The sequence below is a fragment of the Elephantulus edwardii genome, unplaced genomic scaffold, assembly GCF_000299155.1.
Source record: "Elephantulus edwardii isolate Elephantulus edwardi_28Jun2011 unplaced genomic scaffold, EleEdw1.0 scaffold00046, whole genome shotgun sequence".
NCBI classification, from domain to species: Eukaryota; Metazoa; Chordata; class Mammalia; order Macroscelidea; family Macroscelididae; genus Elephantulus; species Elephantulus edwardii.
This window is the reverse complement of record NW_006399796.1, coordinates 14,409,041-14,423,060: the sequence shown is the minus strand read 5'-3', so window position 1 is coordinate 14,423,060 and position 14,020 is coordinate 14,409,041. Positions and strand designations below refer to the sequence as shown.

At 40.0% G+C, this 14,020-nt stretch overlaps 1 protein-coding gene across 1 annotated transcript in view; it reads left to right on the top strand.

Annotated features, from left to right (window-relative positions):
• ALDH7A1 (aldehyde dehydrogenase 7 family, member A1) overlaps window positions 1-5,890 on the top strand; it is a 67,175-nt gene extending 61,285 nt beyond the window's left edge. The window contains exons 17-18 of the mRNA XM_006886004.1: window positions 4,315-4,390; window positions 5,836-5,890. Of these exons, the coding sequence (XP_006886066.1) occupies window positions 4,315-4,390; window positions 5,836-5,890 (131 nt within the window). The remainder of the gene's footprint in view (window positions 1-4,314; window positions 4,391-5,835) is intronic.
• Window positions 5,891-14,020: the final 8,130 nt, after the last annotated feature.

Here is a 14,020-nt window from a genome sequence, read left to right as displayed (position 1 = left end):
ATAATAATAATAACAATAATAATAATAAAAAGGAAAAAACCCCGAGAAATAGAGTCCCTTTACAATTGGGTGTATGAACCCCTGTAATTTTACATCTGCTTTCTGGGGAGATTGTCCAGAAATTCCAAAAGATGAAGAGCATCTGCTTTAGAGTCAGAAAATTACATGCAAAAATATTTTGGGTTTTATTTGCAAAGTAATAAATAAATAATAGACTCTATCTTCACTGAAGAAAATGAAAAGTTGTTTCATTTAACTGAGTCCTGTTCCTGCTTTTATAAGCCTTGACTTTTTAATTCTTAAATCTAGTCATAAGTTAAAAAAAAAACACACAACAGAACACTTCCCAATAATCAGTTTTATTTATGAGAAGTGATGTATTAAAAATTAGTAGGGCATCGTGTTTACGCAACATGATGAAAGTCATTGCCATTGCTGATTGTACGTATTAAAATGTTGCAATGGTAATTTTGTTGTTGTTTATGAACTGCAATAAAAAAGAAATTGATAAGAGACGGATCCAAAGTGTACTAAGAACAGATTGCATTGTATTTTAAAATACTTAGAATAAAAAAAAGTCTTACAGGTCAAACACTGCCATTATAGTTCCGAATGGTGACTCTGTCTACAGCTTCCTGTTTTCGGTTCATTCCCCCTCTGCCCTTCACTGGAATGCGTGCATATCATACCTGTACCCACTATAGCTTTCAACTTCTCCCTTTTCATGTCCTGGTTTCTTTTTTCCAATTTATTAGTTCTCTCTCTAAACTTCTGAACTATTTTTTTTTTCCTTGTTACGTACCATCGAGTCAGATCCGACTGGCACAGGAGCAGATTGCCCCTCCTCCTCCAGAGCATCTGGTGGATTCAAACCCAAACTAATTTTCTTTCTAAAAGTGAATTTCTGTGTGTAAAAATAGTTTTAGTCTTATAATGAAAGAAACTGTTTCCTTCCCACACTTTTTTTTTTTTTTTTTTTGCGTGTGTGTACCGTCAAATCAGATCTGACTGGTACAGGAGGAGATTATTCCTCCTTCTCCAGCAGAGCGTCTGGTGGATTTGAACCATGAACCTCTGGGATTGCAGTACACCTTCTTGCCACTAAGCCACCAGAGCTCGCTACTTTTGTTCTTTTTCTTCAAAGGCAACTACTCTGACTCGTCTTACTAAAACCAAAAAGTAAACCCACCCCAGTATTCTAAGTATTGTGCGTTAACTGCTGTTTCTTGATTTGACAAGTTTTGATAATTCTTTTTTGACTTTTTATTGACTCCTTAACCTTCCTTCCCTTTTCTGTATTTTCTGATAATACAGTTTTTGGTTGACCAGTTATATTATTTACATGTTGTTGTGTATTGTCGAGTTGGAGCTAAGCAATTACTGACCCTCCTGTGTATTTTCAGTTAGTCACGCCAGCGGAGATTGCCCATCCTCTCTTGGAGCAGCTGGTGGCCTTGAACTGTGTGCCTTCATGTTGACATAGTTATAGTAAATTTAGTATTGTGGTGAGTACTGAGAGCTCAGGTGGCATAATCTGTAGGGAGTAGCGTGGCTAACCCAAAGGCAGAGTGCCTCTTGGATGTTTTGAGCCTAGCAGCAGTTCAGCAGGAAAATTCCATTTCCTCTTATGAAGCCTACAGCCTTGGAAATTTATGAATTGTTTCTGACTTGAAGGCAAGATAATGAGTTTGTGGTGGTGGGTCTTGGGGTTTTTTGTTGGGTTTTTTTTTTTGTTTTGTTTTTGTTAAGGTTTAAGTAGCAGTCTTATTGAATTTAGAGAGTTTTGGTGGCCTAGTGGATTGGGAGTTGTGCTGCCAATCTAAAGAATGTTGTTGTTGTTGTTTGCCGTGGAGTTGAAACTGACCCATAGCTCACCCTCCGGTGGGTTTTCAGAGACAGTTTAATCACATAGGAGGAGAGTGACCATCCTTCTCTTATGGAGCAGCTGGTGGCCTCGAACCGCCTGCCTTTGGGATTGCAGTGCAGCTTCTTGTCACTAGGCCACCAAAGAATAGGCATTTCAAATCTGCCAGCGGCTTCATGGGATAAAAATGGTCAGTTTCTTCCCATACAATTTTTGGCCTCTGAAAACTCAGTGGAGGGTCAGCTGTGAGTTGATTCTGCTCAGTAGGACATAAGAACAACATTCAATTCATGCAGTTGACTATTAGTTTTCTTGTAGAACTGGAGGGGGTTTTCCCCCCTTTGGGTTAAATTTTACAAGGCTTAATTTTCTGTGTGATTGTTATATTGGCTCTCAGGCCCGAGTGTCCTGTTACTGTAATTACCCATAATGTCCCACCCACCAGGTAATGTTGTCCCTTCTTTTTTCGTCCCTGTGAAGCCCTCTGTCTTCCTTCTCTCACCTGGACTTGTTCCTCTGCAGTCTTGCTGCACAGCTTTGATCGTGGAACCTCCTGTTGTCATTGGCATAGACTTTTCATTTGCTTCCCCCCTGTATTAGCTCCTCTATTTTCTGGATCTATTTTCATCTTCTTACTCCTTCCTTTTGATGTAATATCATCATCCTCCAGTGGCTTAAGAGAGAGAAAAGGCATAGAAGATAAATTTCCATTTTTAAAAATGTAATTCAGAACTTTCATTTCTGAGGATATCTTTATTACTCTTCCCTTGCATTTGATTCATAGTAAAGTCAGTGCAGAATTTTAAGTTAATGTGCTGGCCACTCCCTAAAACTGAGCCCACATTTGGTATTTCTGCCAAGAGCATTCATAGGTCTCAGCATAGTTACAATTGTTTCTATGATTTATGTTAGCAAAAATAAGTCTTAAGATGCAAGTCAGCAAAGGAAGTCTGGGCTGGAGTCTGGAGGCTTGCAGGTGCCAAGTTTTTTTGACAGTCTTCTATCATGGGCGCACACAGGATGTATTTCATTCCTTCAGCAATGGATGGTGTGATGAGTGTGAAATGCTGTCCACCAGGGAAGCTCCTTAGAGATCCAATGCCTAAACCTTTTATTGGAGGTGATAATATAGTCACTCTTTGCCTCTCATGCCAAGATTCCAGATTCCCAGAAGGCAGGCAATTGTTTAGCATAAACTACGATGTTTATAGAAAAACAGTTGAGGCGGCGTTGAGCTGCCCTGATTATTTAGGGAGTTTCATTATGTAAGCCAGTTACCGTGAGGGGCCTCGTGCTCTTTTATCCCCCCATCCCACTTGCACCCAAAGCCCTGCAGCCTCTGGCCTGGAGCTCCCACTTTGATTAATTTGCTTCTCTCTTAGAATATATATTCTCTTGCTTATTTCTAAAACTTAAATAACACCTTGTTAGTAGACTAAAATGAAGGGAAATTCACTGTTCCTCACTGCTTATGTTATCTGGAGGGCTCTCATGTGCAGCATTCAGGAAGGTGCCTTTTACTTACCTGGTCATTAACGGTTCAAACCCATGAGAGAAGGGCTGGCCATCTGCTCCCTTAAAGATTTCCACGAAGGAGCCTCTATGGAGCAGTTCTCCTGCTTCACTTGTAGGACTGCCACGAGTAAAAAAAATCAACTTGATTGCTGTGAGCGTTCTCGTTTTTAAGAAGAGTAATAAAACAAGCCAAAATAGTTGTTACTTATTAAATTCCAACTCATAACCACCAGTTAGCACAGAGCAGAGTGGCCACATAGGATTTCTCAGGCAGGAAGTCTTTATAGGAACCAACTGCCTTCATCTTTGTTCTGCGTAGTGGCTGGTGGATTCAAACCAGTGACATTTTGATTCACATCCCAAAGCTTAGCCTACAGTGCTACCACAGCTTGTTTGTTTATTTACTTAACAAATGCTTACTCATTGCACCACTGGGCCTCTTTCTAAGAGGATTATTGGATATATGATTTATATCAACTAGCCCTGTGCCTTGACACAGTAGTTACTGCTGGCATATATGTGTATATATATGTGTGTGTGTATATGTGTGTGTGTGTGTCTGTGTGTGTGCACTAGTATGTGTGTTGTATCCAAAACTAAGAATGACTTCTTCCCTCTGTGAACTCTGACAGCTTTTATTGATACCATGTAGGATTTTTCACACACCCAACTCTGAATCAGAGTTAGTATCTCTTATTTCCTTGCCTGGATTATCGCTTCTTCAGTACCTCACTGGGTGTTTGTAGTACAGCCCCCTTCACAGAGGACAGAGGTGGATTTGCCGAGGAGATTGAGCTAAATGCACGTAGGGCGTTGTGGACACAGTAAGTGGTGAGGGCAGCACTGACAGCCTCCTGCTGTAGTCATTTCAGAGACAGAAGGAGGCACATGGAGAAAAGCTGCTCTAAAGCCGTGAAATGGTTTTGTTTCTTTAGGCGGGGAAAAGCACACTGGTGGTGGCAGGGAGTCCGGAAGTGACGCCTGGAAACAGTACATGAGGAGATCAACTTGGTAAGTGGAAGACGTTGGGAAGACGGGTTTGGGGACAAAGTCTTTGGAAACAGACCAACTGTCTTCCACTTTCTGCTCTATCTTCATGTGGGTTCCATAGTCTCTTCTGAGTATTCCACACCTGTCTCCATCCAGAGCACCTGTTTTGTACTATTATGCTGTTATATTTTGAACTCTTCTGCTGTACTTGGCTGACTTCACCAAGCTCTCGTGTCTGCCTGTGCAGCCATGCAGCTGGTGGTTGATACCCAGGCCTTGTACAGTCAACTAGCAGGTCAAGTAGAAGACCTGCCCCTTTTAATTTTCTCCTTAACTGTGCTCCCACCTTGTAGATGTTAGAAACTTAGGAAGATGAAGACAGAAGACAGAACATGCGGACTGTGGGGCTCCAGCTCTTGGAACAATAAGCATAACCTTTGAGAGCAGATTGACTCATTTATCCACATACCACCATAGTCACTAGGGTTAGGGAATCTGCTCAATGAGGGTCTTTCAGACAGGTTTGATGAGGATTTTTTTTTTTTACTGTTACCTATTCTCCTCTTCCATGGATAAAAATAGCTTTTACCTAGTTCCAGTAAAACAGAGGATGAGGTTCATGCAGTGCTGTGTTGTAGAGGGAGTGCTGGGTGAGGAATGAGTAGGTGCAAGATTGCCCGCTCCTTTTACAGCTCTCCCCAGCTCTGTGATCCTGGGTGCGCTTCTCAACCTAATGGCCTTTATTTCTGCCAGGAATTTCTGAGGCGCGTTTGCCTGTGGCTTCCTCATGCTCATTGTCCACTTCCCGTTCTTTCCTTTAACACTTGAGATCTACAGTGGTGGACGTACTTAGCTATGGCCTCTCTGGCATTTATTTAATGAAAACACTTTGTTTTCAGGAGAAAACTCAAGATGACTCTTGGGAAGCTTTTATTCTCAAACATTGTTTCTTATTTTATTTCTATCAAAATAAAATGCTTCCTTTTTCTTAGTAATTCAGTACATATAACTCATAAATAAGTTAAAAGTTATAGCTTGCATATTTTTATGCCTTACTGTAAGTAAACAATAAATAATCTATAGTATGTGTATTTCTATCCCCTTTCTTTTTTTGGTCCCCCAATAAAATTATACCTACTAACATATTTTTTTTTAAATTCTTTTTTTCCTACTAACATTTTTTATCCCAATTTTTTTTCTCTTCATCAATTTGCAGCTTGAACATTCTATCCTATAAATATATGCAGATCTGCTATGTTTTTGAAGGAATGGAAATATTTGTAGACCCCAGATGAGATGGAGTAACTGGGGCAATGGGGGTAGGTGTGTCAGAGTCAGTGAGACTGGCTCAGGACAAGGCAGGCCTCAGAGCTGTTGTAAATAGGGTCACTGTGACTCAGAGGCAGCTTGACAGCACATAACAACAACAACAACATTTATTTGCGTTCCTTCTTTTCTTCCTTTAGCACCATCAACTACAGTAAGGATCTTCCTCTGGCTCAAGGCATCAAGTTCCAGTAAAAGTGTTTTAGAGTTTGAATTGCTTCAAGACTTTCAGATGTTCCTGCAGCTCAGCTCTTTCTTCTGAAAAAAGATGAAATTGAGATGTTCTCTGAATAAATGCATCATTTTGAGTATGTCAGTGTGTAATCCTCTATGCCCCCGAGGCCCTGACAGAAACAAGAGACTCATTTTTGGAAAAAGAAATGAAGTTGTCACAGTGTAGCATATTTAGTTAAAAAACTGGACTTTTATATCACTGGTTATTGGTGTTTATGCCTGGTAAAGAAGAGGGTCAGTAAAAGAAGAGGAAAACCCACAGAAAAATGGTTTCATAAAATAGCACTGACAGTGGCCTCAAGTATAGCAATGATTACGGAGGGCAGTGCAGCATCAGGCCGTGTTCCAGGTTTGTACATAGGGTCACTTGGAGTTGGAACTGACTTGATGGCGCCTAACATCAACATTGTTGTTCATGATATTTTAAGGCATTTGATTATTTTATAATCAGAGTAAAGAGTACATACTAGGGGAAGAATTTGGAAAAAATAGAGAAGAAATTAGAGGTCTTCTCAGTAGAAGCAGGTAAAATATTCTGTGCCAATTAATGATTCACATTACTCTTCTCTGGCCTGTATTCTTCACTGGAAAGACTGATTGAAAGAGCTAGCTATGGCCCATGTGGGCAGTATTCCAGTGGAATAGCTGGGGGAGGTTCAGAGTAACTGAGACAGAAGAGTTTCTCTTGCTGCCTGTGGAAGAGTTTGACAGAGCAGGTGATGACTACTCCTGCTCTAGAACTTGCTACATACTTTGGACTCTGAGCCAGAAACTCATGTGCAGAATTTAATGTGCATCTAGAATTCTCATGCTTTACACCATTTTCTTCCACTTTTTAGTTGATGTTCTTGCGCCATTCAACTGGGGAAAAGTTTCAGTCCTTCTCATTGAGAGGCTGCACAGGAGCCTTTGCATGGGGCAGAGCCTTTTTTCATTTCACACTAGCTCTTGGGAGTTCTCTTCTCCCTGGCACTCTGCTTTCTCCTGCTAGGGAGCAGCTGCCACCGTTTCTGCTTCTGTCAGATTGAACCAGGGCCGATGACTTTGAAGCAGATGACATTTGTAGACTCTTTGGTGCATCAGGATGCATGAAGAGGCTTGGATGGCTGCAAAGTGCTTACAGTTGCAACATAGAAAAGCTAGAGAATGAAGAGCAAAAAGATACAATCACAAACGTATTAAGAAAGGAAAAGTATTCATAATGTGTTTCATGACTCAACTGTGAAAAGCAGTTTACCAAGGTATGCTGATGCCAGCATGCCTCTGTATGTTAATCATACCGATTGCTGAGGAGATATTGACAGGATGAAGGCATAAGTTAAGGGTAAGTGAAAGGCAGACTCCTTTTCTCTAATGGAAAATCAATAACACCTAGAATTGCAATAGCAACAAAGGCTATTGATTAATAAGATAAGGAGATACGTCCTGAAACACTTATGACCTCTAGAAGAGAAAAAGGAGAGACAGGGAAATGAGGATTGTTGTTGTTTTATAACAAGGATTAAAGAACTGATTGACTCTTTAAACCAAGAGAATATAAAAAAATGAAAACAGAAAAGAAAGTGATGGAGAATCAGTTATTTGAAGTTTTGAGTTTCTAGCCCATCCCTGGGCCACATGCACATACTTGATGCCCTAGGGAGGACCTAGAAATATAAAAGAATTCTAATAAAAGTCAAATACTCCACCATATTTTAAAATGAAATTATTCTGTATGAAACTATAGATTAACTGCCTTAAATAGCTAGTTTAAGAAAACCATGCAATTTGGGCGTTATCAAAATACAACGTAATCCTGTGGTTTTCCTATAATCTCTAGGTCACAGTGTAAGTAGTTTTGTTTTATCTGGTGATGCTATATCTAAAGGTAAGGCACTACTTAAAATGTTTATTAGGATTCATGGAAATTGGACATTTCCATTTTTTTGATGAAATTGTACAAAATTAGTTTTGATAGAAATATTTTCTTTTTTTTTAATGGATTTAAAAAAATTTTTTAAAATTTATTTTATTATTTTTTGTGCATGTACCGTCAAGTCAGATCTGACTGGTACAGGAGGAACTTGTCCCTCCTCCGGCAGAGCATCTGGTGGATTCGAACCGTGTACCTTTGGGATTGCAGTACAGCTTCTTGCCACAGAAATATTTTCTTAAATCCTGTCTCTTACATATTTTTAAACAGACTATCCGAACCCCACCATGTATCAGTGTTTGTATTAATTTTTAAATGTTTACATTTATAATTTCTCCCCAGTTAAGTGTTGAAAGAGACACTTGGTCTTCCTGTGTATCTCCTACAGTCGTGACATTGTGGGTAATCTGGGTAAAATCTAGAGTAGGCTGGAAAGAAGGGGTAATGGAAAACTTGAGTCTTAGATAAAGAAGGCAGGTAAAACCGATATTAAAAGCTCTTTTTTGAAATGAAATAACAGTAAGGGCTCACATTTTGGGATCACAGCTTTTCTATAAATTTGTTCCTCTTTGTTCTTTTTTACTGACATCAATCAATAAAAATGGATCATTCTTATTTTTAACCCCAGATATTAGAATGTGCATATTACTTTTACAACTTAAAGAGAAAATGTGTATTTGTATATGCCTGTATTTTAAGCTCATTGCTGGTTATCTTGAATGCCCAAGTACTGCTCTGTCCCTTTTATTTTTTTCTCTCCTCTTTCTTAAATTCTACATTCTAGTCACTTCTGCCACCAATTCCCAGTCCCCATTGTGCACAAGAGAAACCATAGCTACTGTCACTGCTAGTCTTGTAGAGAGAATTTAGGAGACAGGCTTTTCTCTTTCTGTAGCAGGAAGTTAGAGGTACGTTCTGCTCCTGTTGTGGGAGTCAGGCACTCTAATGAAGACTTCAGAGAGTGGAGATAGTTTTATCAAAAGACATCAGTGTTCTGTCATGAAAAGGAATGGTAACCTGGCCAGTCAGGACAGATTTCTACAATTTCTGGTGTACCTTTTAAGCTCAGCATAAATACCACCTCTTAAGAAATTTGTTGTTTTTAAAAAAGTATTTAAGAAATAAAAATACGCAAGCACTGGTGGCCTAGTGGCAAGAAGCTGCACAGCAATCCCAGAGGTGTGCGGTTCAAATCCACCAGATGCTGTGCTAGAGAAGGAGGGAGAACCTTCTCCTGTATCTGTCATACCTGATTTGACGGCACACACACACACACACACACACACACACAAACCCCCCCCCAAAAAATCTTGTATACAGTTAAAAATTCAAATAGAGCTAAAATGCGTAAAATAAGACTAAAAAACCCATGTTCCTTCCTGTTCTGCACCAAGCCAAATCCACTCTCACCTCTTACTGTTGTTAGGGGCCATTGAGTAAAACTCATAGCAACCCTACTAACAACAGACCTGAACCCTGTTTTATCCTGTGCCATCTTTCCACTTCCTGACATCCTAGTGCCTATTGTGGCAGTCACCAAGTCAATCCACCTGATCAAGGATCTTCCTCTCTGTCGCCAGCCCTCCATTCTTCCAAGCATTATGCCCCTCTCCAAGAAATTGCCCCTTCTAGCAACATGTCTGAAGTATGTAATGTGAAGCATCATCATTCTTGCTTCCAAAGAGCACTCTGGCTGCACCCTCTCCAAGATGTATCTGTTTGTTTCCTTGGCTGTCCATGGGATGTTCAATGCTCTCCAACACCACAGCTCAAAGGCATCAATTCTTCTGTCATCATTATTCATTGTCCAACTCTCAGATGCATAACAAGTGAACGGAAAGACCATGGGCTGAATCAGATGGACATTTGTCCTCAAGCTGATCATTACTCCTGAATAATTGGAAGAGTTTCCTAACTTCAAATTTTCCCTGTGCAATGTGTCTCCTTAATTCTTGACTTCTGGTGCCAAGGGTGTTAATTGTCTTCAACAAATTTCAAGTCCTCACTTTTACCAAGCAAGGTTATGCCATCTGCATAACACAGGTTATCGATGAGTCTCCGATCCTGATGCCACAATCCTCTTCACAGACTCCAGCTTCTCACATAATTTGCTCAGCATACAGATTGAATAGATATATAGAGAGAATACAACCCTGACACACTGTTCTTAATTTTAAGCCATAGAGAGAGCTCTCTTGGCCTCCTGGATAGAAAATTATGCTACCAAGCCAAAGGTGGGTGATTTTAATCTGCAGCCTTCAGGCTTGGTTTTAATTGTTTTTGGTCAAACATTCTTCTAAGTGGTATAACACTGGTCTGTCCACTTGCTATACAGAGGTAACTTGTGGTTGCTGTGATGTTAAACACTGTGACACTGATCTGTCAAACGTGAGAATGGTTACACATTGGCGACAGTGTTTGGTGGAGCTCCTCGACTAAAATAAGCCTGGAGGCAGGAGTGGCATCCACTTCCGAAATAGCTTGTCTCTGGAAACTCCATGAACATGGAGAAATGATGAAAGTTATACAAATATTCAGGTCTTTTGTTCATAGGATTGCTAGAAGGTTCTACAGCTTGATGACACTTAACAAGTGTTCCCCATGCTCTGTTTGTACAAAAATTCTGCCCCCAGGCTGGTCACACTGTAAATATACTTGGACACTCTATGGAGAGTCCCCTTGAGTCAGAATGGGCTGATGATGGCAGTGACTTTTTTTGGCTACTTTAGACAAAGCTTTATTACCAAACTGTCTTAATGGTATTGCCCTGTAGGTGTCACTGTTGGTCTGAACAAACGCCTCAGTTCGTCATGGCCGGATGTTTTGTTGACTTTCTATCTAGGAGCCACCATGGAAAAGTTTTTGTGTACATCGGAACAGTTGTGCCAAGCTCACCACCTCACTTTCTGGGACATGCAGCTTTCCATTCCAACACCGCTGGGCTTCGCAGACCATCTAAGCTTTAGTTGCTCACTTGGTCAAAAGGTTAGGCGCCAAAATACCAAAGAGAAAAATATTTGAATGCCATTAGGGATCAGTAATTCCTCGTTTTAAGCTGAGAACAATAGTTAACCTGTTTTCATTTCTTTTCTCAGCTCTCTCCATTGGTATGTATGTGCACCACCATGTCCACCATGGGCAACTCCAGGAACATTTTATTCTACTTAGCACTTACATGTTTTAGGTTGTGTATCAGGCACTTTTAAAAAGTTTTATTATTTATTATGTGTTTACCGTCACATAGTATCTGACTGTTACAGAAGGAGATTGTCCCTCCTTTTCCAGCAGAGAATCTGGTGGATTTGAACTGCGTACCTCTGGGATTGCAATGTATCAGTCACTTTTGAAAACGATATGTTTAAACACCAAACCAGATGCTGTTTGTCAGAGTAGAACTGTTTTCCTTAGGACTTTCAGTGGTTGATTTTTTGGAAGTAGATCCTAGGCCGTCCCATGTCCCTCTGGATAGAAACACGTTATCATTGTTACTGGTAGGTGCTGTCAAGTTGACTAGGACTCATAGCAACCCTATAAACAACGGATCTGAATCCTGTTCTAGAATCACCATTTCTGACACACTTGAGCTCATTGCTGCAGTCATGTTGTCAATTTGTCTCATTGGGAGTCTTCCTCTTGCTGACACTCTACCTTTCCAAGTAACTTCTTCCAAGGAATAATCTATTTTAGCAACATATCAGTAGTACGGGGACAAAGCTTGGCTTCCAAGGAGCACTCCAACGCCGTTGTTTCCAAGACACACCTGTTCTTCTTTGGGGAGTCTATGGGATATTTAGTACTCTTCTTCAACACCACAACTCAAGGGCATCAATTCTTATTTTGTCATCCTTATTCATTCTCCAGCTTTCAGATGCATAGCAAATAATGGTAAAGACTATGGCTTGAATCGGGCACACCTTAATCTTCAAATTGACATCTTTGCTCTGCAGTACTTGGGAGAGGTCCCTCACGGTGCATTTGCCCAAAGAAATATTTCTCCTTACCTCCTCACTGTTAGTACTAAGGGTATTGATTATGGATCCAAATAAGATTAAACCCTTGAGAGTTTTCAATCCTTTCTCCATTTATTATGTTTCTTATTGATCCACTGGAAAGGAGCTTCGTTTCCTTGATATTGAGATGTAGTCCATACTTACCCAATCCTCATAATAACCATATAAAGTAGATGCTGTTATTAATCCTCACTTTATTATGAGGAAATTTGATATACAGAAGTTAATTTATTTACTCAACTCATAGAGCTGATATTATTGTTGATAGGTGCCAGGATATTTACCCAGCCTCTTCATCTCTGATATCCTTGAGCGCACTGTTAAGATCACTGTGTCAATCTATCTTGTTGAGGGTCTTCTCTTTTTCTGACCCTCTACCTTTCTCAGGACCATATCTTTTTCCAAGAACGGTCCCTCCTGATAAAATGCCCAAATTATAGGAGACAAAGTTTCACTATCCTTGCCTCCAAAGAACACCCTCGTTGCACTTTGTCCAAGAGAGACTTGTTTGTTCTTTTGGCAGTCTATGGAATATTTAGTACTCTTCTCCAGCACCATAGTTCAAAGGCATTGGTTTTTCATCTATCACCCTTTTTCATTAGGCAACTTTGAGATGCATAGAAATTAATTAAAAATATTGTTGCTGTTGTTAGGTGCCATCAAGTCACTTGTAACCCATAGCAATCCTATATATAACAGCTCTGAACCCTTCTCTGTTTTGAGCCAACCTCATTTTCCCTGGCACATATACCCCTTATGCTATGATTTAAACTAGGTACACCTTAGTTTTATTTATTTACATATATATATAGTCAAATCTGACTGGCACAGGAAGAGACTGCCCCTCCTTCTCCAGCAGAGCATCTGGAGGATTCAAACCCTGTGCCTTCAGGATTGCAGTGCAGCTTCTTGCCGCTAGACCACCAGAGCTCTCTGTACTTTAGATTTAAATGGACATTCTTGCTTTTTGGATTTTACAGAGGCCTTTGACTGTAGATTCTATCAGTACAACACATCTTTTAGTTTTTTGACTGCTGTCACTAAAGCTGTTGATTATGGGTCCAATTAAAATGAGATCATTAATAATGTCAATCTTCTCTCAATTTATCAAGATGTTGCCTACTGGCTCAGTGGTGAGGATTTTTGTTTTCTTGATATGAGATATAACTCATATTGAAGGCTGTAGTCTTTGATCTAGTGCAGTAAAGGCTTCAAATCTTCACTTTCTGCAAGCAAGATTGTGTCATCTACATAGGGAAGTTGTTGATGAGTCCTCTCTATCCATCATAATGTTGCCTATCCATTCAATGGTAAGAATTTTTGTTTTCAAGTCTGCCTCAATTTCAGCAAGCAAGGTTGTATCATCTACATAACACAGGTTATTGATGACTCTCCTTCCAATCCTGATGCCACATTCTTCTTCATATAGTTCAACTTCTTGAACGGCATAAAGATTGAATAGGTACGGAGAAAGGATAAATTCTGACCCACACCTTGTTGTTGCTAAGTGCCATCCAGTCATAGGCGACTCATAGTGACCCTACGAACGGAAGTCCTCAACACTTGGGTGACTTTGATTCTTTCTCCAGGTTCATAGGGTTTCCTGAGGCAAGCTATTTCGGAAGTGGATGCCACTCCTGCTTCCAAGCTTGTTTTAATCGAGGAGCTCCACCAAACACTGTCCACCATGGGTAACGATTCTTGCATTTGACTCATCAGTGGCACAGTGTTCAGCTTCACAGCAACCACAAGTTACTTTTTTATGGCAAATGGACACACCAGGGCTATATGACCTAGAAGAATGTTTGAACAAAAACAATGAAATAACCCACACCTTATCTTATTTTAAACCGTGTAGTGGTCCCTTTTTCTAGTTCAAAAACAGCTTCTTGGCCTTTATAAAGGTTTTCCATGAACATTATTAAACATTTTGAGATTCCCATTTCTTTCATTATAAACATAATTTGTTATAATCTACACAGCTGACAAGTGATTTGAGTCTGTCTGGCTTCAGAGTGTTCTTACTTGCTCTGTCATCCCGCCTCCCTCTCTCTTTAACTATTCATTCTTTTAGGATCCCTCCCATTTTGACATGATCATTAACTTAAAAGGTATTATTTACTGACTAGTGTTGAGTTGATTTCAGCTTTTCCTGAGAGCTGTTGGATG